General features: G+C 37.0%; 1 protein-coding gene across 1 annotated transcript; it reads right to left on the reverse strand.

The window, feature by feature from the left end:
* Positions 1-375: 375 nt before the first annotated feature.
* On the reverse strand, positions 376-27,175 carry LOC149957640 (SEC14-like protein 2). Its single transcript, XM_090164866.1, has 11 exons — positions 27,001-27,175; positions 23,758-23,827; positions 23,630-23,673; positions 20,471-20,533; positions 20,222-20,410; positions 18,863-18,941; positions 18,665-18,745; positions 18,027-18,113; positions 17,170-17,279; positions 15,732-16,056; positions 376-1,953 (listed from the first exon to the last, which is right to left on the reverse strand). The coding sequence occupies exons 1-11, from the start codon at positions 27,115-27,117 to the stop codon at positions 1,832-1,834; spliced, it is 1,287 nt and encodes a 428-aa protein (XP_090020992.1). The 5' UTR covers positions 27,118-27,175; the 3' UTR covers positions 376-1,831.
* Between the last annotated feature and the right edge of the window lie 82 nt (positions 27,176-27,257).

The raw sequence follows: 27,257 nt of genomic DNA on the forward strand, positions 1-27,257 counted from the left end.
ACTTTTACTTGTTTCAACCGATTTGAGTTGCATATTATCGTCCCTGGTTTTAGTATATTTAACCTTAATTACGCAATAGCAGAGGCTTTGCTAATTTCCATACTTTTTTGTTACTTTTGGTGAAACTGATAAGCACAAATCTTTAAAAGGCATTGTTGGTAAAAATCGTTGTTTCGGGAATACTTACTTTACCTCTACCAACATGAGAAGTGACGTCAGTAGTTTGACCAATGTTTCCTGGAGTCAATTAGCGGCAAATCTAAAATTTCCTATAAATATCGATTTTAATTTCCAAAAACCATTTTCCCAAATTATTATTAGCTCTGGCAAGTCTTGCAAGAAATCACACCAGGAATTTAACAATTTTATTTTTATTCATTTATTCGGAATGCTGCTGTTTTATACCTGAGTACATGTTACCTAGTTGCATTCCTGTAAACAAAATTTTATTTCGCGGATTTAACATTTTGAGTTCTCCCTTCACATAGCCGTAATATAGTTTATCGCTTAAGGTTTGTTCAGTAACGAAAATCATTTGCGAATCAGTGTGTGCTTGATTTTTGTTTGATGTGTCCGTGTCGTCACAGGTCGTGTCTCTTTCAGGCACAGGGTGTTTCTTTTTCACTCATAGGTTGTTTCTTTTTCAGTCACCGGTTGTTTCTTTTTCAGTCACCGGTTGTTTCTTTTTCAGTCGCCGGTTGTTTCTTTTTCAGTCGCCGGTTGTTTCTTTTTCAGTCACCGGTTGTTTCTTTTTCAGTCACTGGTTGTTTCTTTTTCAGTCACCGGTTGTTTCTTTTTCAGTCACAGGTTGTTTCTTTTTCAGTCACAGGTTGTTTCTTTTTCAGTCACCGGTTGTTTCTTTTTCAGTCACCGGTTGTTTCTTTTTCAGTCGCCGGTTGTTTCTTTTTCAGTCACCGGTTGTTTCTTTTTCAGTCGCCGGTTGTTTCTTTTTCAGTCACCGGTTGTTTCTTTTTCAGTCACTGGTTGTTTCTTTTTCAGTCACCGGTTGTTTCTTTTTCAGTCACAGGTTGTTTCTTTTTCAGTCACAGGTTGTTTCTTTTTCAGTCACAGGTTGTTTCTTTTTCAGTTACAGGTTGTTTCTTTTTCAGTCACAGGTTGTTTCTTTTTCAGTCACAGGTTGTTTCTTTTTCAGTCACAGGTTGTTTTTTTTTCAGTTACAGGTTGTTTCTTTTTCAGTCGCCGGTTGTTTCTTTTTCAATCGCCGGTTGTTTCTTTTCAGTCACCGGTTGTTTCTTTTTCAGTCACCGGTTGTTTCTTTTTCAGTCACCGGTTGTTTCTTTTTCAGTCACAGGTTGTTTCTTTTTCAGTCACAGGTTGTTTCTTTTTCAGTCACAGGTTGTTTCTTTTTCAGTCACAGGTTGTTTCTTTTTCAGTCACAGGTTGTTTCTTTTTCAGTCACAGGTTGTTTCTTTTTCAGTCACAGGTTGTTTCTTTTTCAGTCACAGGTTGTTTCTTTTTCAGTCACAGGTTGTTTCTTTTTCAGTTACAGGTTGTTTATTTTTCAGTCACAGGTTGTTTCTTTTTCAGTTACAGGTTGTTTCTTTTTCAGTCACAGGCTGTTCCTCTTTCAGTCACTGGTGTTTTAAGCAACACGTGTGACGTCACTCCATCAAAAAACCCAGCTAGAAGAGACCGTTTTCTTAGGGCATCATGACGTCAAAAGGCCGTACAGAAGAAAATGATGATGACCGTTACTGAACGTATACCTTTTTAAAGGGGGTTTGAAGCCCGAATGCATTCTGTCCATTATCTGGCTTATGGCAATTCATTTATAACTCTCTTTCTGGTATAAAGTTAGTCGTGAACAGTTTTAATCTTGCGATTGAGTGTTTCCGTTTCTGTCTTCGGTCTTTGAAGGTGGAATCACTTTAATCTCGTAGTACACTTTCTTGTTCTTGTACCAACTGTAAGTGTTGTCGAACGTCACAACGTCTGAAATAGAACGTATTCATCAATAAAAATTTAAGTTTGTTCGTTGAACCTCTATGGTAAATTCAAGCCATGGTAAAGCGATTAAATTGTTACGGAGTAGTTATTTTTTATTTGATCTTAATTTATTTGATTTTTGTGTTTATATTTCATCTTTTTGAAAGAAGCATGTTATAATGTCAAGATTGATATTTTCAAGTTCAGCTACTATATAAAAAATTAAAATCACGATATTTTCATTTTGAATTTCGAGAACAAGGTCGAATTCAACATGATAACGTTTTAGAAATCTAAATTTTGTTCAACTTATTAAATGAACTGCATTTGTTAAGGGTCGATACTTAACGTTTGTGATATATTATATGTTTCTGGAATGGCACAATTTAATTTAATTGCTGTAAACGCCATATACGGTTTAAATATACTCTGGCTGTCGTGATCTTTTTGTGGTATGAAGATGGTATTGAGGTTAACCAAGAATATCGGGACAACACCGTGAGTGCCGGAAGAAAAACCAAGCCTTTCCCCGTGTATTCTTTTCCCCTTTCCCCTCGTAATAGGGACCGTGAGTGCTGGCAGGCCCGGACTGCCCCGGTCAGATCGGGGCCAACTCAAATTGGGGGCCAAAGAGGAAACATTTGGCATTAATGGGCAATGGGGTCAGCACGATTACATAGCCGGTGGGACCAACTACTAGCCAGCCCGACCCTGAGTGCCGGAATAAAACCACGCCCTTCTCCGTGTATTATTTCCGCCTTTCTGTTGATAACGGGGACCGCGAGTGGCGGAAGAAAACCACGCCCTTCCGCCTTTTCCTATGTATTATTTCCGGCTGCTCCCATTTGGGCGGAGAATATCTTCAAAGAACCATGAAAACACGGGACACATATCTCTATTAAGATCTTCATGAAAACACGGGACACATATCTCTATTAATATCTTCATGAAAACACGGGACACATATCTATCTTAATATCTTCATGAAAACACGGGACACATATATCTCTTAATATCTTCATGAAAACACGGGACACATATCTCTCTTAATATCTTCATGAAAACACGGGACACATATCTCTCTTAATATTTTCATGAAAACACGGGACACATATCTCTTTTAATATCTTCATGAAAACACGGGACACATATCTCTATTAATATCTTCATGAAAACACGGGACACTTATCTCTATTAATATCTTCATGAAAACACGGGACACATATCTCTCTTAATATCTTCATGAAAACACGGAACACATATCTCTCTTAATATCTTCATGAAAACACGGGACACATATCTCTATTAATATCTTCTGTAATGCTTAAAATGCTTAAAACTAGGCATATATAAACATCTTGGGCTAAAATATCTATTGTAAGGACCGAGGGTAGAGGGTCCCAAATGCTTACAGTTCAAAGGCGCTGGTCGCCCGCGGGTGAAAGATTTGGCCTTGAGCAAGCGATGCTTCTTTGGCCGAGATGCTCGCTAGTTCCCCCGTAATTGAAGTTGCCAACTAGCCGCCACTGCGAGGAAATTCTCAGTAAAGTCCCTCGCCTTTTTCTTGTATTCCATTGCTCCATTTATAGTATTGTTAGACTCCCCCACTTTCGATGCCTGTTTTATTACGTTTTATTACTTAGAATGCCATACCCTTCGTTTTAAATATTTTTAGTGTGTGATTTATTGTTGTGTACCCCTTGTCGGTCTTTTTGTAGTTACCCCGTGACATGTGTGTTTGTGTGCGACCATATCTTTCGCTTCGCAAGGACGAAAGATAAATACGAACTATAGTTTATGGTGTCGGACCCAAGAGCGTGGGTTGAAAGCCGTGATCTTCGGAGAAGTGTCATCACCCGAGTGGTGATTGGGCACTGTTAATTGCGCGTTTGGGTCACATGACCCAGAACGCATAAATAGAGCAGTTTTGGGCGCGAAACGGTGTGTGCCGGACGAGCAGTGAACGGAACCACGTCCGAGGTCGTTAAGAGCGACTCGGTTTAATAAAAAGTTAAAGTGACGGCACCGGTGACTTTCCTAAAACTAGTCGATATGACAAAGTATAAGTCTCACGCGTATACAGCGATATAAATAATAATAAAAAAAGGAACCAACAGCATCTACGCCATGTTGCCCACGTCAACATTACTCACCAACCTCTAAGAACGGCTCAGGAACCTGCAGGTCGCCACCGATCAGAAGCACAGCGTACCCGCTCTTCACCATGAACTCCTAAGTTTGATTTTATGTTTATAGTTGTTTATAGTTGAGTCTCAATAGAGACTCAACGTTTAATCCTCATGTCACAAACTATTTTAATTCATAACCTGTATTTGTATATATTTGCTAGAGCTCTAGTTATTCCTTTTGTCGTTCGGTCGTGCATAGTGGGAAGTACTTCCAGGTTAGGTTACCATGTTTAATATGTTTAGTGTTTGTATATGTATTTAATGTTAACGTCCCCTTGTTATTAATTTTAAGTATTAACTGTTTATTCTAACGCTCCCCTTTTGTTTATCTTTCAATATTAAAATTAAGATTAATGCCAGATCCTCGTTTCAGTGTATTTACTGTAAGCTCACATATCATACCCCTAGACAACTAACTGACCGATGTTTCGTTTAAACCCGCTAACTCCAATACCAGTGGTGGTTAGGCGGATGAGAACCCGGAGTAAAGTTTGGTAATGTGTTAACCCGTTTGTGTAGTGCTTCTCCCGAAGCCTTGGTTCTTCGTAGGTATCCCCGTATGTTTGGGTGGGAACCTATAAAGCTAGTCTGTTTGTTGGATTGGGAATCAGGGAAAAGAGTGGGAAGTTACGTCACAAATTGGGGGTCCGTCCGGGATAATAGTGTTAAGTGCGTTTGTTGATAAGTATGAGTTAATTGGTAACTAAGAAACCCCCACAGCTAGCTTGTATGATATTGGTAAGTTTAGTGTTTTTTTTTGTTCGCCAATGCTACCTACAGGACGCATGCTTTGATTTGAAAATTAACAATTTAAAAATTGAGAGGTATTTAAAATTTGAGAGGTATTACGACTCGGCCTTTATTGTTTTGCTTAATTTTGCCCAGCTGTATGAGTACCTATATTTTGTTTCTTTATTGTTTTGATTAATTTGCCCACCTGTATGAGTACCTTTAGTCGTTTCGATACTGACTTCATTGAAGCCCAAAAACGCAGTCGTAGAGAGCGTTACGAGAAAAGAAATTATCTCCCTCCTACCAGTATGCCGTTAAGCAGGACCCCTATAGGCACTCCACGAAGGAGTCGCAGTGTGTCTCCACGTTCGTCGGATAACCTAGTTTTACCGTTGGCAGGCTTTGTGCTTAACTCCCCCCTCACTAGCGTACCTATTGTTGTAACGGCAACCCCTCCGATGAATGTATCTGCTGGCGGGAGTTTGGCCACTCAGTCTCAAGTCACTCCGTCCCATATGGCCGGAGGCGGTATAAGTTCAGGAAATATATTTGTTCCTATACCCCCCACCCCACCTAGTGTATTAGATCAGATTTTAAACCAACTAACTCAGTTGAGCAGTGATAATAAAATACTCCATCAGGAGATAGCCCAGCTTAAGAGTCAAAATGCCATAAGACCACAAGCCCCCTCCTTAACTATTTTGCCCTCGCATAACCCTACGGGTCTACCTTTCCCTCCAAACCCCCCTTCTTTAACGTCCGTCGGGTCATCTTCCAACCAAGCGCCGACAAATTCCACGGCCAGTGTATTCACCCCTCATCCTTTTGCCAGCCCGTTCTTCCCGTTTACCGCTCCTACGAGCGCCCCAACTTTCGCAGGAAACCCCGTAGATGCCGGCCCGAAAGATTTTCTGCGCCGTGCGAGACAAGTCTGTATAACAAATAGTATCCCCGAAGATGCTTTTGTTCAAAGATACATCCCCTCGATGCTGACAGGCCCCGCGTTGGACTGGTTTTACTCGGAGCCCTCTTTCACGTCTTGGGACGATTTTGATAATAGAATTAGGTGTGCGTTTGAGCGGTCAGGTAATGACGAGTTTGCTAAAGATAAGATCGCGGAGCGTATTCAAAAACCTCAAGAGACTGTTTGTGAATTTGCAACGCAAATGCAGAAGTTTTTCGTGCAACTACATGTTCCTTTGGCGGGTAGAGAACAAGCTAGGCTTGTTTACCGAAACTTACGCTGTGATATTAAGAAACTATTGCTAACAAAAAAATATGACAAACTTAGAGACCTCCTAGATGACGCCATGATGGCGGAGAAATTTAATCGCGATGAATCCCAATCGCAGACTGTTGGACAGAAGACGGCTAGTACTGTTAAGCCCTCATTAAATCCCCAAGCTAATAGTTTTGCCCCCCGGTATGCTCCTCGCTCGAGTGCACCCGTTCTAAAGTGCAATAACTGTGGCCGAATGGGGCACAAGTCGGAAGAATGTAGAAGTGGTACGACACCCGTTAATTATTTTAATAAAGACGGGACGTATTACAACCCGAATATGAAGTGCTTTATCTGTGAACAGGTTGGACATCGGGCTAGATTTTGCAATAATGTTAAAAAGGATTCGGGAAACGATCAGGCGGGCGGCGAGAGGTCCGGCGCGTCGCCGCCTGCGCGAAAACAATAGACAGTGATGCGTCGGGCACGGGACCAATTAGTCAGTCAGATTTTCAAATTGGTCAGGACTTTTTAAAAATTTATTTGGGGTCGATCCCGTGTCTCGCGTTAGTTGATCCTGGCTCAACTGATACAATAATTAATAGCGCTTTTAGACCCCTATTAGAGAAAAGTGGTCACCCCACTTTGAATAAAATTTCCGCCTTAAGGCAGCCGGATGGCTCGTTATTAGAAACCGACGGATCCGTTTGCCTTCCGTTCGGTCTACCAAAAAAACAATTAACCTTCGAAGCTTCTTACGCGACTGGAATAGGCTACGAGTGCATTTTGGGACGAGATATGTTGTACGCAACGGGTATAATAGTAGATTTTGGAAGCGGGAAATTTCGTTGGCCAGAAAGTATGGATGTATATAAATTTCAGTCTGATTGTCACAGTCTCTCTAAGGTTTACGCGCTTTCTTCTGCCCGTTTAGGTGTAGCTCGTCCCAGAAACACGGTCGATTACGAAGGGATTAGGAAAGCTCTCGAAACGTCCCCCCTTCAAGGCGAACAACAAGAAATTCTCGAAGAATTGGTATATCAGTACAAACCAATTTTCTCTACGGTGCCCGGTCGAACATCGCGGGTGGAGCATTATATAGAAGTCGGGGATAGTAGACCCCTCGCATGTCCCCCCTATCGCTTTTCCCCCGCCAAGCGCGCGCAGTTGGATACGCAAATTGACGAAATGCTGGAGCAAGATGTTATAGAACCTTCGGACGGCCCTTGGGCTGCCCCCACGCTGCTCGTTAGTAAGAAAGACGGCACTTGGAGACTGTGCATCGACTATAGGAAGTTAAATAATATCACGCGGAAGGATGCTTATCCGTTGCCGCGCATAGATGACATTTTAGATAGCCTTAACAAACCGAATTTTATAACCACGCTAGATATGAGAAGTGGCTATTGGCAAGTTCCCCTGCATGAATCACATCGAGATATGGCGGCTCTCGTTACCCATAGAGGTCTCTTTCGACCCAAAGTTTTAATGTTCGGGTTAACAGGGGCGCCAGCTACCTTCCAGAGGATGGTAAACAACTTATTCGGAGATCTAGCCGGTAGTGGTGTATGCGCGTATTTGGACGATATCATTATCGCGTCCGCCGACTTTGAATCCCATATCAAAACCCTCGAAGTAGTTTTTAATCGTTTGTTAGAGGCAGGCCTTACGGTGAAGGCATCTAAAACACAGTTTTGCCAGAATGAGTGCAAAATCCTGGGTCATGTAGTTACCAGTTCAGGGATAAGAGTGGACCCCGAGAAAACGTTTACAATGAGCCAGTTTCCCCGCCCCCGCAACCTTAAGCAATTGCGCAGCTTCCTGGGAATGGCGAGTTATTACCGCCGATTCATAGAACACTTTGCCAAGATAGCAAACCCGTTAACCTCCCTGCTCCATAAGGACTGTACATGGAATTGGACAGAGGACCAGGAAAGGGCCTTTGAAACCCTAAAAGGCAAATTGTCGTCGGCCCCAATTTTAAGTCCCCCAGATTATGACCATAAGTTTGTTATTTACTCCGACGCGTCCTTAACGGGACTCGGAGCTGTTCTCACGCAGAATATCGACGGTAAAAAGAGCGTGGTGCAATACGCTAGTCGTTCGCTCAGCAATACCGAGCAGAAATACTCTACGACTGAGAGAGAGTGTCTTGGCGTCTTATATGCGGTCGAGAAATTTAGACCTTATATAGAAGGAGCCCATTTCGAGGTATTTACGGACCACTCCGCAATTAAATGGCTCCACAGTGCACCCGACCCCACCGGCAGGTTTGCGCGCTGGAATTCCCGTTTACAAGCCTTTGATTTTAGCATCCATCACGTGCCCGGTGTTAAAAATGTAGTCGCCGATACTTTATCGCGCATACCCGCTAAAGAGCCTAACATAGCCGCGCTTAAGAAGGTAGGACCCCAAGAAACGAAGTCTGTTGTCCGTTTCGACAAAGAAGAGGTCATTAAAGCGCAGCGTAGTGACAAAGACATCGGCACGTTGTTTGAATATCTAGAAAGCAATATCTTGCCCGCTGACCCTGGTTTGAAATGTTGGGTAGAGAAGGTAGCGCCCTTATGTACCGTTCGGAACGGCGTTATCTATAAAGATGTGGAAAAGTACGTAAATGGGTGGGACAGTTTTCGAATTTTAATCCCCGACTCATTGAAGGCGAGAGTCTTGCATCTTAATCACGACATCCCTTCGGCTGGCCATTTAGGCATTAAAAAGACCATCAGTCGTATCCGATCCCAATTTACGTGGCCCAAGCTCACGCTTAACGTGATTGACTATATTCGCTCCTGTCCAATTTGCCAGACCCATAAGGTATCTTCGGAGCTCTCCGCTGGTCTTATGAAACCAAGTGAGGTGAAAGAACCGTGGGAAGTTATCTCGATAGACTTAAAAGGTCCCTTCCCCCGGAGTAAAAGAGGTTTCAAATATATCTTAGTAGTGACGGATTACTTGACGAAATGGGTTTAAATCTTTCCCTTACGAAACGCGTCGACCAAACCCATTGTTAACCACCTGGTTGACGACGTATTCTCCCGCTTTGGTCTCCCGTCGACCGTTGTGTCTGATAACGGAGCTAATTTTGTGTCGAGTTTATTTAAACGCGTTTATGAGGTGCTCCAAGTGAACTATCGCTGTACCTCCCTATATTCCCCACAAAGTAACGGACTTGTCGAGCGGTACAATCGTACGATAGTTACCCAAATCGCGTGTTTTATCGAAGGTAACGAGCAGAGGGATTGGGATAGGTGGCTGCAGCAAATCGCCATGTCGCTTAGAACGTCGGTTCAAGAATCGACAGGTAGCACCCCCGCGTCATTAATGTTCGGGCGAGAAATACGAACGGCATCCAGTGTGATAGCTCAGAAAAACCCGGAACAGTATGTTGACCCGGAAGCAGAGAAAATTTACGCGCTTCGGATCCTGCCAAGGGTACAAAAAGCCCTGGAAAGAGCCCGCGAAGCGATTAGAAAGGCGCAGACTAGACAAAAACGGTATTACGATAAACATCATCGAGATTTTGAATTCAACGAAGGCGATATGGTCACCCGCAAAACCCACTATCTGTCAAAAAAGGTTGATGATTTTTCGGCAAAATTAGCGCCGAAATTTGATGGTCCATTTAGGATCGGCTATAAGTTTTCACCGCATACGTATAGGTTAGAGTCCCTTAACGGTAAACCTCTCAAAGGAACCTACAAAGTGTCCAACTTAAAACCTTACGTGGAAAGGAAGGGCTTCAGTTTAAATGATGATGATTTAAGCCCCGTTAATTTAAGTAATAGCGATGAATGTGAAATTGCCCAAGGTAGAATTTTAAGACCTAGGGACCCCATTACAAAGAGAGTCGTACGTCGGCCTTGAGTCTTTTATTGGGGATAAATTAAGTTTGTAGGATGGTTGATTTAGTTTGATTATTAAGTGTAATTTGGTGCACCTGTATATAGCATTGCAGCGTTGTTAATATTTTTGTTTGACATGTAATTTAGTCTACTATGTATAGCATGGTCTCACGAGGTCGTTGCGACTTAAAGTGGGGAGGAGTTGTAATGCTTAAAATGCTTAAAACTAGGCATATATAAACATCTTGGGCTAAAATATCTATTGTAAGGACCGAGGGTAGAGGGTCCCAAATGCTTACAGTTCAAAGGCGCTGGTCGCCCGCGGGTGAAAGATTTGGCCTTGAGCAAGCGATGCTTCTTTGGCCGAGATGCTCGCTAGTTCCCCCGTAATTGAAGTTGCCAACTAGCCGCCACTGCGAGGAAATTCTCAGTAAAGTCCCTCGCCTTTTTCTTGTATTCCATTGCTCCATTTATAGTATTGTTAGACTCCCCCACTTTCGATGCCTGTTTTATTACGTTTTATTACTTAGAATGCCATACCCTTCGTTTTAAATATTTTTAGTGTGTGATTTATTGTTGTGTACCCCTTGTCGGTCTTTTTGTAGTTACCCCGTGACATGTGTGTTTGTGTGCGACCATATCTTTCGCTTCGCAAGGACGAAAGATAAATACGAACTATAGTTTATGGTGTCGGACCCAAGAGCGTGGGTTGAAAGCCGTGATCTTCGGAGAAGTGTCATCACCCGAGTGGTGATTGGGCACTGTTAATTGCGCGTTTGGGTCACATGACCCAGAACGCATAAATAGAGCAGTTTTGGGCGCGAAACGGTGTGTGCCGGACGAGCAGTGAACGGAACCACGTCCGAGGTCGTTAAGAGCGACTCGGTTTAATAAAAAGTTAAAGTGACGGCACCGGTGACTTTCCTAAAACTAGTCGATATGACAAAGTATAAGTCTCACGCGTATACAGCGATATAAATAATAATAAAAAAAGGAACCAACAGCATCTACGCCATGTTGCCCACGTCAACATTACTCACCAACCTCTAAGAACGGCTCAGGAACCTGCAGGTCGCCACCGATCAGAAGCACAGCGTACCCGCTCTTCACCATGAACTCCTAAGTTTGATTTTATGTTTATAGTTGTTTATAGTTGAGTCTCAATAGAGACTCAACGTTTAATCCTCATGTCACAAACTATTTTAATTCATAACCTGTATTTGTATATATTTGCTAGAGCTCTAGTTATTCCTTTTGTCGTTCGGTCGTGCATAGTGGGAAGTACTTCCAGGTTAGGTTACCATGTTTAATATGTTTAGTGTTTGTATATGTATTTAATGTTAACGTCCCCTTGTTATTAATTTTAAGTATTAACTGTTTATTCTAACGCTCCCCTTTTGTTTATCTTTCAATATTAAAATTAAGATTAATGCCAGATCCTCGTTTCAGTGTATTTACTGTAAGCTCACATATCATACCCCTAGACAACTAACTGACCGATGTTTCGTTTAAACCCGCTAACTCCAATACCAGTGGTGGTTAGGCGGATGAGAACCCGGAGTAAAGTTTGGTAATGTGTTAACCCGTTTGTGTAGTGCTTCTCCCGAAGCCTTGGTTCTTCGTAGGTATCCCCGTATGTTTGGGTGGGAACCTATAAAGCTAGTCTGTTTGTTGGATTGGGAATCAGGGAAAAGAGTGGGAAGTTACGTCACACTTCATGAAAACACGGGACACATATCTCTATTAATATCTTCATGAAAACACGGGACACATATCTCTCTTAATATCTTCATGAAAACACGGGACACATATCTCTATTAATATCTTCATGAAAACACGGGACACATATCTCTATTAATATCTTCATGAAAACACGGGACACATATCTCTATTAAGATCTTCATGAAAACACGGGACACATATCTCTATTAAGATCTTCATGAAAACACGGGACACATATCTCTATTAATATCTTCATGAAAACACGGGACACATATCTCTCTTAATATCTTCATGAAAACACGGGACACATATCTCTCTTAAGATCTTCATGAAAACACGGGACACATATCTCTATTAATATCTTCATGAAAACACGGGACACATATCTCTCTTAATATCTTCATGAAAACACGGGACACATATCTCTCTTAAGATCTTCATGAAAACACGGGACACATATCTCTATTAATATCTTCATGAAAACACGGGACACATATCTCTATTAAGATCTTCATGAAAACACGGGACACATATCTCTATTAAGATCTTCATGAAAACACGGGACACATATCTCTATTAATATCTTCATGAAAACACGGGACACATATCTCTCTTAATATCTTCATGAAAACACGGGACACATATCTCTCTTAATATCTTCATGAAAACACGGACACATATCTCTTAATATCTTCATGAAAACACGGGACACATATCTCTATTAAGATCTTCATGAAAACACGGGACACATATCTCTCTTAATATCTTCATGAAAACACGGGACACATATATCTCTTAATATCTTCATGAAAACACGGGACACATATCTCTATTAATATCTTCATGAAAACACGGGACACATATCTCTATTAATATCTTCATGAAAACACGGGACACATATCTCACTTAATATCTTCATGAAAACACGGTACACATATCTCTATTAATATCTTCATGAAAACACGGGACACATATCTCTATTAATATCTTCATGAAAACACGGGACACATATCTCTCTTAATATCTTCATGAAAACACGGGACACATATCTCTCTTAATATCTTCATGAAAACACGGGACACATATCTCTCTTAAGATCTTCATGAAAACACGGGACACATATCTCTATTAATATCTTCATGAAAACACGGGACACATATCTCTATTAAGATCTTCATGAAAACACGGGACACATATCTCTATTAAGATCTTCATGAAAACACGGGACACATATCTCTATTAATATCTTCATGAAAACACGGGACACATATCTCTCTTAATATCTTCATGAAAACAGGGGACACATATCTCTCTTAATATCTTCATGAAAACACGGGACACATATCTCTTAATATCTTCATGAAAACACGGGACACATATCTCTATTAAGATCTTCATGAAAACACGGGACACATATCTCTCTTAATATCTTCATGAAAACACGGGACACATATCTCTCTTAATATCTTCATGAAAACACGGGACACAAATCTCTATTAATATCTTCATGAAAACACGGGACACATATCTCTATTAATATCTTCATGAAAACACGGGACACATATCTCACTTAATATCTTCATGAAAACACGGTACACATATCTCTATTAATATCTTCATGAAAACACGGGACACATATCTCTATTAATATCTTCATGAAAACACGGGACACATATCTCTATTAAGATCTTCATGAAAACACGGGACACATATCTCTCTTAATATCTTCATGAAAACACGGGACACATATCTCTATTAATATCTTCATGAAAACACGGGACACATATCTCTATTAATATCTTCATGAAAACACGGGACACATATCTCTCTTAATATCTTCATGAAAACACGGGACACATATCTCTCTTAATATCTTCATGAAAACACGGGACACATATCTCTATTAATATCTTCATGAAAACACGGGACACATATCTCTCTTAATATCTTCATGAAAACACGGGACACATATCTCTATTAAGATCTTCATGAAAACACGGGACACATATCTCTATTAATATCTTCATGAAAACACGGGACACATATCTCTATTAATATCTTCATGAAAACACGGGACACATATCTCTATTAAGATCTTCATGAAAACACGGGACACATATCTCTATTAAGATCTTCATGAAAACACGGGACACATATCTCTATTAATATCTTCATGAAAACACGGGACACATATCTCTCTTAATATCTTCATGAAAACACGGGACACATATCTCTCTTAATATCTTCATGAAAACACGGACACATATCTCTTAATATCTTCATGAAAACACGGGACACATATCTCTATTAAGATCTTCATGAAAACACGGGACACATATCTCTCTTAATATCTTCATGAAAACACGGGACACATATATCTCTTAATATCTTCATGAAAACACGGGACACATATCTCTATTAATATCTTCATGAAAACACGGGACACATATCTCTATTAATATCTTCATGAAAACACGGGACACATATCTCACTTAATATCTTCATGAAAACACGGTACACATATCTCTATTAATATCTTCATGAAAACACGGGACACATATCTCTATTAATATCTTCATGAAAACACGGGACACATATCTCTCTTAATATCTTCATGAAAACACGGGACACATATCTCTCTTAATATCTTCATGAAAACACGGGACACATATCTCTCTTAAGATCTTCATGAAAACACGGGACACATATCTCTATTAATATCTTCATGAAAACACGGGACACATATCTCTATTAAGATCTTCATGAAAACACGGGACACATATCTCTATTAAGATCTTCATGAAAACACGGGACACATATCTCTATTAATATCTTCATGAAAACACGGGACACATATCTCTCTTAATATCTTCATGAAAACAGGGGACACATATCTCTCTTAATATCTTCATGAAAACACGGGACACATATCTCTTAATATCTTCATGAAAACACGGGACACATATCTCTATTAAGATCTTCATGAAAACACGGGACACATATCTCTCTTAATATCTTCATGAAAACACGGGACACATATCTCTCTTAATATCTTCATGAAAACACGGGACACAAATCTCTATTAATATCTTCATGAAAACACGGGACACATATCTCTATTAATATCTTCATGAAAACACGGGACACATATCTCACTTAATATCTTCATGAAAACACGGTACACATATCTCTATTAATATCTTCATGAAAACACGGGACACATATCTCTATTAATATCTTCATGAAAACACGGGACACATATCTCTATTAAGATCTTCATGAAAACACGGGACACATATCTCTATTAATATCTTCATGAAAACACGGGACACATATCTCTATTAATATCTTCATGAAAACACGGGACACATATCTCTATTAATATCTTCATGAAAACACGGGACACATATCTCTATTAAGATCTTCATGAAAACACGGGACACATATCTCTATTAATATCTTCATGAAAACACGGGACACATATCTCTATTAATATCTTCATGAAAACACGGGACACATATCTCTCTTAATATCTTCATGAAAACACGGGACACATATCTCTATTAATATCTTCATGAAAACACGGGACACATATCTCTATTAATATCTTCATGAAAACACGGGACACATATCTCTCTTAATATCTTCATGAAAACACGGGACACATATCTCTCTTAATATCTTCATGAAAACACGGGACACATATCTCTATTAATATCTTCATGAAAACACGGGACACATATCTCTCTTAATATCTTCATGAAAACACGGGACACATATCTCTATTAAGATCTTCATGAAAACACGGGACACATATCTCTATTAATATCTTCATGAAAACACGGGACACATATCTCTATTAATATCTTCATGAAAACACGGGACACATATCTCTCTTAATATCTTCATGAAAACACGGGACACATATCTCTATTAATATCTTCATGAAAACACGGGACACATATCTCTATTAATATCTTCATGAAAACACGGGACACATATCTCTATTAATATCTTCATGAAAACACGGGACACAAATCTCTATTAATCCGAATACGTTCTTGGTGGAATACTTACATATTCCGGCTTTCTGGCAAAGTAGAGTGCCCTCTTCCGGAACAAACTGGCATTCGGTCCTTTGGACGGGAAGGATTTCCAAGTCGGCTTGCAAGTCTCCTTCCAATTCGTCGTTGAATGCTTTGTAGGCGACTCCGAATCCGACGTCGTGTTCCGCGGTGCCGAATGTCCAGTTTAAACTCGAACCCGGAATACCCACGCTGTAGTCAAGGGTCATCGAATTCCTCGCTTCGATGGTGGTTGACTTCATTGAGGCACTCAGGGGTGTCTCTCTTCGGGATAAGCCCAAATAATATGATTTCGGAATCGGACGTCCCATGATGATCTGAAAATAATTTATTATTTTCATATACAATCTCTACAAAATTGCGAGGACTGACATAGTCCAATATAACTTAACGTAAAAGTGATTCAGCAATATTATCTTGATTATTTCATTTTCCGAAATATCCTTATCCGTGCCAATCTAACCCATATATCTGTCCCATCTCTAAATTTGCTACAGTCTCCTTAAAGGAGATCTGTCACCACCCTAAAATTGGTTAAAAACCATTTAAATGGATAGAGGACGTCCGAAAATGGTTATACAAAAAATTTCATGTTAATATTTCCAGTATTTGATTTATTATAAGCAACCAAATTTCGTGTTTTATCCCTCCCGACTCGAGAATCTCAGAACCGCTTGGTTGAACCTACCTGCAGCGCCATCTCATGAACGAAATAATTTTCCCCGGTTTTATCGTTTTTCGGTCGGAACTGCCGTCTGCTATGACATTCTCCTTGGCTTTTTAACCGAGTTATATTCGTAGATTAAAGATTATCGTGTTTTTAAAATGCCTCACACGCCACCCTTTCTCAAATTTTTGCCGCTTCATTCTTTTGGCGCTGCACGTAGATTCAACCGCGATTTCCGAAATTTTTGAAGCCGTTTGATGTAGGTTGTGGAAAACGTAGCGTAACTTTTTAAATACTTTTCCAATAACTATAAAATTTCAGGGACATAATTATATATTATTATTTAGATATATTTTCTATCTTTCTATAAATTTTGGTTTTGGTAAAAGTTCTCCTTTAAATGTGGTTGTATTGCAGTTATACATAAATTATTATCACTTCAGTTTTTTAATAAACTTTAGTATAACTCTTACTTTACTATAGCAGAGTGCTTGACTATAATTATAATATTTTACTATAATTGTGTTATAAAATACTATATTATAATTATATTTTGAAATTTCCTTTTTTTAGGATACCTTCTAACTATCCAATGTTAATTTGATAAATAGCTGACACATAACCAAAGACTATATCTAAAAAGTGGACTAGCAAATCTTATATGAGATATATTAATTCGGAAAAACTTAAATTTAAAATCTCCCCTTCATCTCCGCTTCCCGGAGCAGCTTTTTCGTAACCGATGTTTCTTGTAATTGCGTACCTTTGACGAGCAATAAGGGTTTCCGTCCACTTCGTCTACTAGCGTTCCACCCCAGTGCACCGGAAGTTGATCAACGTCTATGGCCTCTAATACCGCTTCTTTCCAATTATCTGAATGAAAACGTATAATATTTAGCATGTAGTATCAACAGTGCCGTATTTCCGCCTAGGTCAACCTAGGCCGTGGCCTAGGGGCCCATCCTTGGTAGGGGCCCCCAGTGACCGTAATTACTGTATTCGAAGGCATAAATCTATAAAAATCAATCGTAATTTATATTGGAGAAATTCCTAGGTAGAAGATTTGGTTTTAAAATTACCAAAATTTCTGCCTGGCAGTTTACGGGCGCAGCCTTAAATCGCAATGTTGCATAATTATCGCATATTTAGTCGACGATTATTAAGAGCTTTTATTTAGTAATATAACCGTAGAGCTCAGACTTCTACGCTGAATCAGGGAAATTCAGTCACAGCCTAGTTCCAGGGATAAGAGTAAATGCAGCGCGTGAAAAGGGGGCCCAGATTCCTTATCTGCCTAAGGGCCCAGGATCTCTAAGTCCGGCCCTGAGTATCAATGAGAAAATAAAACTTGTAACCTAGATTTGAAATAAATGCCTCACGCGTATCCAATAGCGTTTACCCACTTCCAGTCGGAACTCCGAAAAAAATTAACTACATTGAAACCAACTTTAGATAGCGCCCTACAGGGACCGATGGAGGCCGAGTTTTCGACGGTTGTGTGGCGGATGTTTGTAATCGCTTCGATACGAAACCATCAATCAGAAAGCTCTCTGAATTCGAATCTAGGATACTAAGTTCTATTTTATCTTTGGTTGTATGCAGTTCCTTGTTTCTACAAACCTTTTCCGTAAATACTGATTTTGTTTCTTGTGGCGTCACTGAGGAAGGGTTTGATCATGGCGAAGAAAATTGGAAAGACTTTGGGTGCTTAAAATAAAATAGGCATGTTTAATTGTCTGATCACACTGTCCCCGTTTTCCATTTTCCACTCTCAGAATACTCTCCAATCGCAAGCACATAGTCTGTGATTTACGAAATGGAAACCCCGGACCAGATTTGGTGCAATTCGATCACCAAAAGAGTTAAATTAAATTATTGTTCTGAACTTGATAAGAACAATTTGAAAACCCAAATATAAATTTGGCGATACGAGTAAGTTATGGTTCGAAAGCTGATTAAAACAATTTGGGGGGAAATGTGATTCCAATGAGCGTAAATTGCTGTTCTGAACAGAATTAGAGCAATTGGGGGGGGGATAATTCCAATTAACGTAAATTAAAATCCAAACCCCGGATTAGTACAATTTAAAAAATGTGATTTAAATGAGCGTAAATTATCGTGCTTAACCGAATTTTGATCAATTGAAGAATTAAAGTGAATTAATATACAAGAGTGTTTCTCGACAGATGGTGCGAAGAGTCGAATGGATAATGGAAATTGGAAAACGCTAGTCAATCCTTTTTTCCGAAATGGCATACCATTTATAATGAAGACTCTTTCTAGACACTCTGGATAGTTCGCTTCGAATTGCCTCAAAACTGACGTGAATATTTCGAATACTGCAATACAGTGAAAATTCTTCGTTAGAACAAATAGCTTATGCTATTGAAAAGCGCTTGGAAATGGTGAAGATCATTTCATGTTTATAGTTATTGCGTCTGTGCAGTCTTACTGACTTGGTTTCCAGATATAATCTTGTAATTTGAATTCGTCCATATCCGCTATTACTACGTGAGTTGTGATAAGTTTTCCTTGCTAAAATAAATAAATTTTATTAAAGTAATAATATTTATAATTACTAGTATAATAATAATTCTAATAATTACTAGCTATGCTCCAAAGGCTTAAGTCATCTCGCGACTTTTAATGTCTTTAAATCAGGTGCGTAGGAGGGTGGTGGGAAGCACTACATGCTACCCGATCACCCAATTTACGTACACCGTTAACTCAAGCTGCCTCTTGAGTTGTACCAAAAACTGTATTTTTTTCTATGTAAATTAACTTTTTTCATTTGTTTCTCACTCGCTTGACTAACTAAAAAATGGGATAAATTTCGATGTTTTAACGCCAATTTGCGCGTTATTTTCAGGGCTATTCTTTCATTGGTCTGAATATCGATTTTCTAACAAAACTTTGAATGTAGCTGTTTGCCTAGTAAAGAGATAAATAATTGGTGTTTTTGATTAAACCCTTGACTTGATTTTCTGTGTAACTGAACTCGAACACTATCTTAATTTCAATTTAAACTGTCCAAATGGTTTTTAAAATATTCAAAAAATGGTTTTAAAATTCAGACCTACGTGATACCGGTTAAACTTATCTTATTTAATTTTAACACGTTACCCCAGCTTTCCTTTTATCAATAAAATTGAGGCGTGTGTTTTGAGGCATTTAAAGGCGTAAGGTTTAGCTTAGGGAACTAATGAGATTTGATTGTATCGAGAAAATCGTCTCAACCTAAACCTTCCTTACTTGGGAAACCATTTAAGAAAATTTCATATTTCAACGATAAACAAATTTTGTTTGCTTAAGAGAATTAAATTTGTATAAAAGTCAGAAATAGCGGTCATTGTATTCGGACTTTTGACAAGTTTCTTTTTGAAATTCGAACATATTAAATAATATTTGTACGACTGAAATATAAACCTATGAAACTAGGGCTTCTAACTGATTGCTTTAAAATAATTGTGATGAATCATATATTAGATTATTCTCATTTACGTTCAGATATTAGCAGATCAGTTGTAATGGGTCCAAATGCATTCCAGATAGTAAAAAGCCAAAACTAGATCAGGGGTCTTGGTGAGGGAATGTAAATGATATTCAACCTGATCTTCAGATATCTGAAAATTTTACAACCTGAATAAACTGAACAGTTGATCGTTGGAAGCATGCTTAACATAATCACTTATAAGTATGCCTTAAAAAGTTTTCTATAATGAAGACTCGTTCACAGTATATGACGTAAATTACGTAACGAAAGACTCGTCAGCAACTTTTACAGAAGAGAAACGTAGTAACATTCCGCTACGAACCTTTTGAGATTGAAGTCTGTTTGATCTTTCCATTAATTCGAAGGGCACTAGATAGTACTTGATGATTTCTCCTATTTTGGCTGAATATATGATGCCTCGTACGTCTAGTGTGCCCAAGGTCAGAATCCAAACTGGACAGCCGTTTTTGTCCTGCCCATTAATACCAAGAGGCAAATACTTCTTCATTACCTGTTAAATGGGTAGCGTGTAAAGATCTAAGCGCATTAAATAAGGCGCAGTTTGTTTTACTTCGGACGGTTTGAAGTCTTCGAGCAAGGTGTCCATCCCCATTTGCTTCCTCCATTTCAAATTCTTCAAATATAGAAAGTTATTTTTTCGATTTGAAATGCGTGATTTAAGTAGGGCCAAGAATGTGGTTATTTCTTCTTTGAGATAATGACCTTGTTAAGACGATCCAAGGGCATAATTGTTCAATTTTACCCCCGCGTGAGAAAAGGGAAAGTGATACGCCACCAGCGCGTCGGCAGAAGTAAGTTTTCAGGCGAGGGGCAGGTCACTTCCATTTTGGGTGCGTCTTAATCATAGTAAAATGATTAAATCAGGGTAATCGTGATTAAATCAGGGTTATCAAGATTAAGAATTTAATCGAGATTATAAAATCTAATCACGATTTAATCAATCTAATCACAATTTAAACGTGATTTAATTATTCTAATCATGATCTAATCTGTTTAATCAGGATCTAATCATTTTAATCAGATTTAGTCATTTCAATCATATTTAATCATTAAATCATGATTAAATCAGATATAAACATTCTAACCATGATTAAACATGATTTAAGCATTCTAATCATGATCTAATCTGTTTAATCAGGATTTATTAATTTTAATCAGATTTAATCATTTCAATCATATTTAATCATTCAATCATGATTAAATCAGATGTAAACATTCTAACCATGATTAAACGTGATTTAAGAATTCTAATAATGATCTAATCTCTTTAATCAGGATTTATTCATTTTAATCAGATTTAATCATTTCAATCATATTTAATCATTTCAATCATATTTAATCATTTCAATGATATTTAATCATTTCAATCATATTTTATCATTCAATCATGATTAAATCAGATGTAAGCATTCTAACCGTGATTAAACGTGATTTAAGCATTCTAAACATGATCTAATCTCTTTAATCCGATTTAATCATTTAAACAAGATTAAATCAGATTTAAACATTCTAAACATGATTTAAAGTTATGTATTCAACATAACCGTAATCACGGTTAAATTAGATTTATTCTTTCGAGGGGTGCGTCGTTAATCAAGGAAGTGACCTGCCCCTCGTTTTAAGGAACCAATGAGATATCGGATTCATTATTTATTGATAACTTTGAAATGTAACTCAGATTTTAGTAATTTGGGATAACACTGGCAGCTTTAAAAACCACCGATAGGGCAAAATGGAAATTTATAGCGATGTATCAACTTTGCTCAGTGATATCGGTAATAGCATTTACATCCTTCTATCACCAGAGCCAACATTATCGGCCAACTTTGTTGTTGAGCCTAGAGTTCTTAAATTACCGTAATTTAGGAAATCAGTAAATTACCGTAATTTTATTTTTTGTTTTAAAAAGATTTTTTAACGATTAAAACCAAGAATACAAAGAAGAAACGCTTTTATTGGGTATTATACATTTTATAAATTACCACAATAGGTTATAAATGCCCAAAAATGTTCAATTATCTTTATTTTGAGATGCATTATCAGTATCATCATATTCCTAAGGGTACTCACTATCGTTTTCATCCTCATTAGATTCATCGATAGTTAATTGAACCGGTATAAACAGGGCTAGAAATAAGTATTCTTCCTATTAAACGTATCAAACTACTCTAACACGGCCTTCGACTCCTTGGAAATTCGCAACCAAAACGAATCTAGGTGGCGCAGCGGTGCCTAGCTCTTCGAGTTAGTGCGTTACGCGGTTTACGCCTATGATCTAGTGTTTGCTGGAGTGTAATTACATTATTAAACGATGCAAAAATACACTAAAACGCGAATAACGTTAGGTTTTGAGTTTTGTAATCTTGCGCGACGTATTTTAGGTATATTTTAGCCAGAAAGATCAAAGAAAATTGAGAAACAGTGAAACACGAATACGATGGTAAATTACCATAGTAATTTACCACAGTAAATTACCCTGGTAATTACCAGGGTAATTACCATTTTCGTAATTTACCTGAGAGAATTGTAAATTACTGTTACCAGGGTAATTTACCGCGTAAATTACCAGGGTAAATTACCGATTCGTATTTCTAGTTGAGCCTAGTTTTCGACTTTGGTGCGCAAAACACGTTGCGTTCTTGTACAAAAGTTGTCGAGATTTCGCGAGTGAACCGGCATAAGGAAAATACCTCTTCAACTACAAAGTATGTCAATTTATATTAATAAAGGTATTTAATTTTAGTATTAACATTTACTTTTGCGTAATCAAAGGATGCGTACGAAAAATATTTTATTAACATAATTAAAGTTTAGCCGTTGTCGGAATAACCGACCATTCTTCAAAACATGTCCGTCACTTGGCGAATTTTCGAGACGAATATAATTTTCGCGCAATGAAAAAAGACGCGTTTTTTCGGTCGCTGGGGGAGCGGTTCTCACTTTAGCGCGAAAATTTAAAATGCTGAAAACAACTCGTGCGGATTTTTAGTAATGTTTTAGGCCTAACATAAAACATCAGTTCAAAATTAACTAAATGGATGTTCCTGTTGATATTTTCAATAAATAAACGATTCTATTCGTGAGATAGATTACCTTTACTTCAGTATCTTGGTCAAGTTGGCTAAGCCGCTTTTCTAAAGACCTAGGCTTAATAAGTGACGGACGGGAGCGGAATAGATCGAGGGAACGCGTTTTCTGATTGGCTGAAGCTTTTTATCAAGGCACCAAGGCTATTGGTTTTGTCTGATATTAATCTGTTTTCATAATTAACATAATAATAATGACACTTCTCATTTGTTTTAATGCAAAATTTCTGACCAAACCTCTTTTCTACACTGACACTCTCACCCAGCTCCGACTGGGACAATATTATCGTCCTTTGTAGTAATTTATTTCGCCTTCGGTATATTTTAGTTAATAGCACTATAATTGATATACTTATTGACAATGTTACTTATTTTATTATAATAGAAAAATAAGAATAATTCAGCTCAGTACCACTCTTTTATGACATTTTTCTATTTACTCTCCTTAAACTAATTTATCTACAAACCTAGCAGGGAAGGTCAAACTTTCTAAAATTCTCACCCGTGGCGCCACGAGCGAGTTTTGATTGAAGCTTGACCTACCGTTCTAGGGTTATACTCCTTTAAATGGTGTTATTTGGAAAATAAAAAAATGTTCTACTGAAATTAGAATCCATTCTTACCGCTCTGAGCATTTTTTCTGCCTCTGCTAGATCGAATTTTCTTGCTAAATTTAAAAATATATATAAATAAGTAAATTTGAAATCTTTCTGAAAATGCACTAATAATTTCTAAAAGTTTAAAATTTTACCTTTCAGCCATTTTAAAAGAAAGAAATCGTTGTGGCAAGGACTGAGAACTTCTTTCACTTTTTCTCGCAACTGAATAATTCCACAAAAATTAATAATTAAATTAAGTAGAAATATTAATGTTTTATTTTGAATTAATTTAAGAAAAGTTAAGCCCCAAATCTGATCTGTCCCAAAGTTTGCCCCTGTTGTGTAGAAATTCAGTGCCGGTTTAAATTAAGACTACGGTATAAATTAAATTTCACCGTTACCTAACTCAGATAGGGTCAAGTTTTACCTGGACTTAATGGGTTTGAATTCGAACCAGGAAAACCTTAGCTAAATAGTGATAGGAATCTGAAATGATAGCCAAAAATATAAATAGAATACTGCTCAGAAAAGTTATAGTTTTCACCAGGCCTAGAATGGATTTAATTAATTTTTTAATATTATTTTATAGTTTATCTTACTGCACAATTTACCGATGTGATGTCTTCTTTTTGGTTAATATTTACTTTCATTTCTAAAATGGTTTGTCATTATTTTATTTTACCCACTGTTACCAGTTTGCATATAGATTAGAAAATTGGTCTTATTACATTTTATATTTAAATGTCTCTAAAACCACTGGCTGAACGCCAGTCATCGCTTCAGTCATCTATTTAATCTGTTTTTTATTACGTATCACAGTTTCAACAAACACGTCATAATTTTTTTATTCTGTCTTTTTATAAACAGGATGTGAATCAGTTAAAAGGCAATGTAGGTTCTTATTCGAATCTGGTTAGAGACTAATTATTTGAGCTTTACATTGCACAATACGATGTAGATGAAATTTTTACCTCATCTGGTGGCCAAAAACCTTACTAAACATTCTTAGTGTTTCATCTTAAACCAAAAATATAACTTATTTTTCACTGCTCCATTCAGCGTGCTTAATTTCGTAGGCACATGTCAAGTTTATCTTTGGAATTTGACTGCTTCAAAGAGTGCCAAATCATTATCGGATAACCGTAAAAACTGGTCTTTAACCTACAACTACTTTTGAGATTTATTTCGGGCGTTAGTTATTCTTGAATTTTCTATATATATTTTTTCCTTTAATGTTTTCAAATCTACGTCCGCGGGCTATCGTTACTGACTTCCCGCTTCTAAGTCTTCAGATTAAATTCATTCTTTGTTATTGATTTCTCTCATCTAAAAGTAAAACCTTTTAACCCAGTGTTATTTTAAAAGTTAAAATATTTTCGGTTTGTATGCTTATTGACTTATGCTAAAATATAAGAAATATTTTAATGCGTCGTTTGTTCAGATCCTAAATTATAAATAAAATATTCCAATCTGAATAAATAAAAAAACCCTACCATCTAATGATCCTAAACTTTGAATTAATTATTAAAAATGTCTTCCACACAAATATATTTCAGACTATGGATGACGAGAGATTTAAAAATTAACTATTAACGTTTGGAGGACCACAGATTTAAAAATTAACTATTAACGTTTGGAGGACCACAGATTTAAAAATTAACTATTAACGTTTGGAGGACCACAGATTTAAAAATTAACTATTAACGTTAGGAGGACGACAGATTTAAAAATTAACTATTAACGTTTGGAGGAGGACTGATTTAAAAATTAACTATTAACGTTTGGAGGACGACAGATTTAAAAATTAACTATTAACGTTTGGAGGACGAGAGATTTAAAAATTAACTATTAACGTTTGGAGGACGACCGATTTAAAAGTTAACTATTAACGTTTGGAGGACGACCGATTTAAAAATTAACTATTAACGTTTGGAGGAGGACAGATTTAAAAATTAACTATTAACGTTTGGAGGACGACAGATTTAACAGTTAACTATTAACGTTTGGATGACGACAGATTTAAAAGTTAACTATTAACGTTAGGATGACGACAGATTTAAAAATTAACTTTTAACGTTTGGATGACGACAGATTTAAAAATTAACTATTAACGTTTGGATGACGACAGATTTAAAAATTAACTATTATCGTTTGGATATTATTAAAATATTTTTAATCGTTTAAAATTATTCAGGAAATTGCCAAAATAATTCAATAAATATTTCGATTTAACTAAATCAATTTTAATATTTATTCCTTGACAGATCCCAGCTCCTTAATGCTACCCTTCAAACTAATTTTTAAATAATCATGTTCTTATTAATTTGAAAGGACTCTTAAAACTATTTTAAAAACCAATTTCAGTTGTAATTGACGCGCTAATGAAGCCATGGTCGCACTGTCGCGTGAAACCAGTTTCTCAATTATATGGGTCAAAACATGGGGTTCAAACTGACTTAATCGGGGTCTCAGGGAATGCCAGGACCATGGCTTGGTTTTACATAACATTCATATTTATGCCAAGTTTAAATCAATTAAAAAAGTGTAACCCTATTCTTAACCATTTCTGATTTATATTAAATTCTTATATAATCTTTTAAAACTTTTATGTATTTTATTTTAAAATATTTATAAGGTACAATTTAAAAAACTATATAGCACTATTTGAAATAATTATAAAGCACAATTTAAAATAATTATAAAGCACAATTTCAAATAATTATATAGCACAATTTCCAATAAATATATACCGCAATTTCAAATAATTATATTCCACAATTTAAAATATTCATATGATACATTTAACGAAAGAGATTAATATACTTCTAATTAGATATCTGATATATTCATTATTACGAATTTAAAGTACTCATTATTTATAATTTAAAGTACTCATTATTACGATTTTAAAGTACTCATTATTACAAATTTAAAGTACTCATTATTACGAATTTAAAGTACTCATTATTACGAATTTAAAGTACTCATTATTACGAATTTAAAGTACTCATTATTACGAATTTAAAGTACTCATTATTACGAATTTAAAGTACTCATTATTACGAATTTAAAGTACTCATTATTACGAATTCAAAATATTCATATACTACATTTAAATCGTATTGTATACTATATTTAATATATTAAAAATAAAAAATGTCATACAATAATTACGAACATCATATATTAATAATTACGAATTTCATAAATGAATAATTTAAATTTCATATATTCATCATTGGAATTTCATATATTAATAATAATTAATTAATAATAATAAATAATTACGAATTTAAAATATTAATGTACTCTATTTAATGTAATAATAATTACGTATTTAATATACTCAAAATTACGAATCGAAGCGGATATTACGCGGTAAAAATATTTCTTACCTCTGTAATTTTTCCTCGTTGTTTTGGTTTTAATGCGTCTAAAACATTCTGTTGCATCTGCAACACAGAAGTTGGCGTTTCAATGTTCCAAATATCATTTTTGAAAAACGAATCCATGTTATTGCTTTTACAAATATGCTACTTGAACAATCCTTTGAGCATTTAAAGCATCCAAACCAGCCGCTTACTGCTATTTTTAACTAGACGTTTTGGTAAAACCGGTTGAAACAAATTCCGTAATTTCACTTTTATTTTCC

Source organism: Leiobunum rupestre, chromosome 2 (assembly GCF_980474605.1).
Source record: "Leiobunum rupestre chromosome 2, qqLeiRupe1.1.hap1, whole genome shotgun sequence".
NCBI lineage: Eukaryota > Metazoa > Arthropoda > Arachnida > Opiliones > Sclerosomatidae > Leiobunum > Leiobunum rupestre.

Coding starts and splice junctions, on each gene's coding strand:
- LOC149957640 (XM_090164866.1), bottom strand. CDS start 27,117: ATGGATTCGTTTTTCAAAAATGATATTTGGAACATTGAAACGCCAACT. Junction 23,828..27,000: donor AACGAGGAAAAATTACAGAG/GTAAGAAATATT, acceptor GGAATTATTCAG/TTGCGAGAAAAAGTGAAAGA. Junction 20,411..20,470: donor AAGACTTCAAACCGTCCGAA/GTAAAACAAACT, acceptor CCCATTTAACAG/GTAATGAAGAAGTATTTGCC.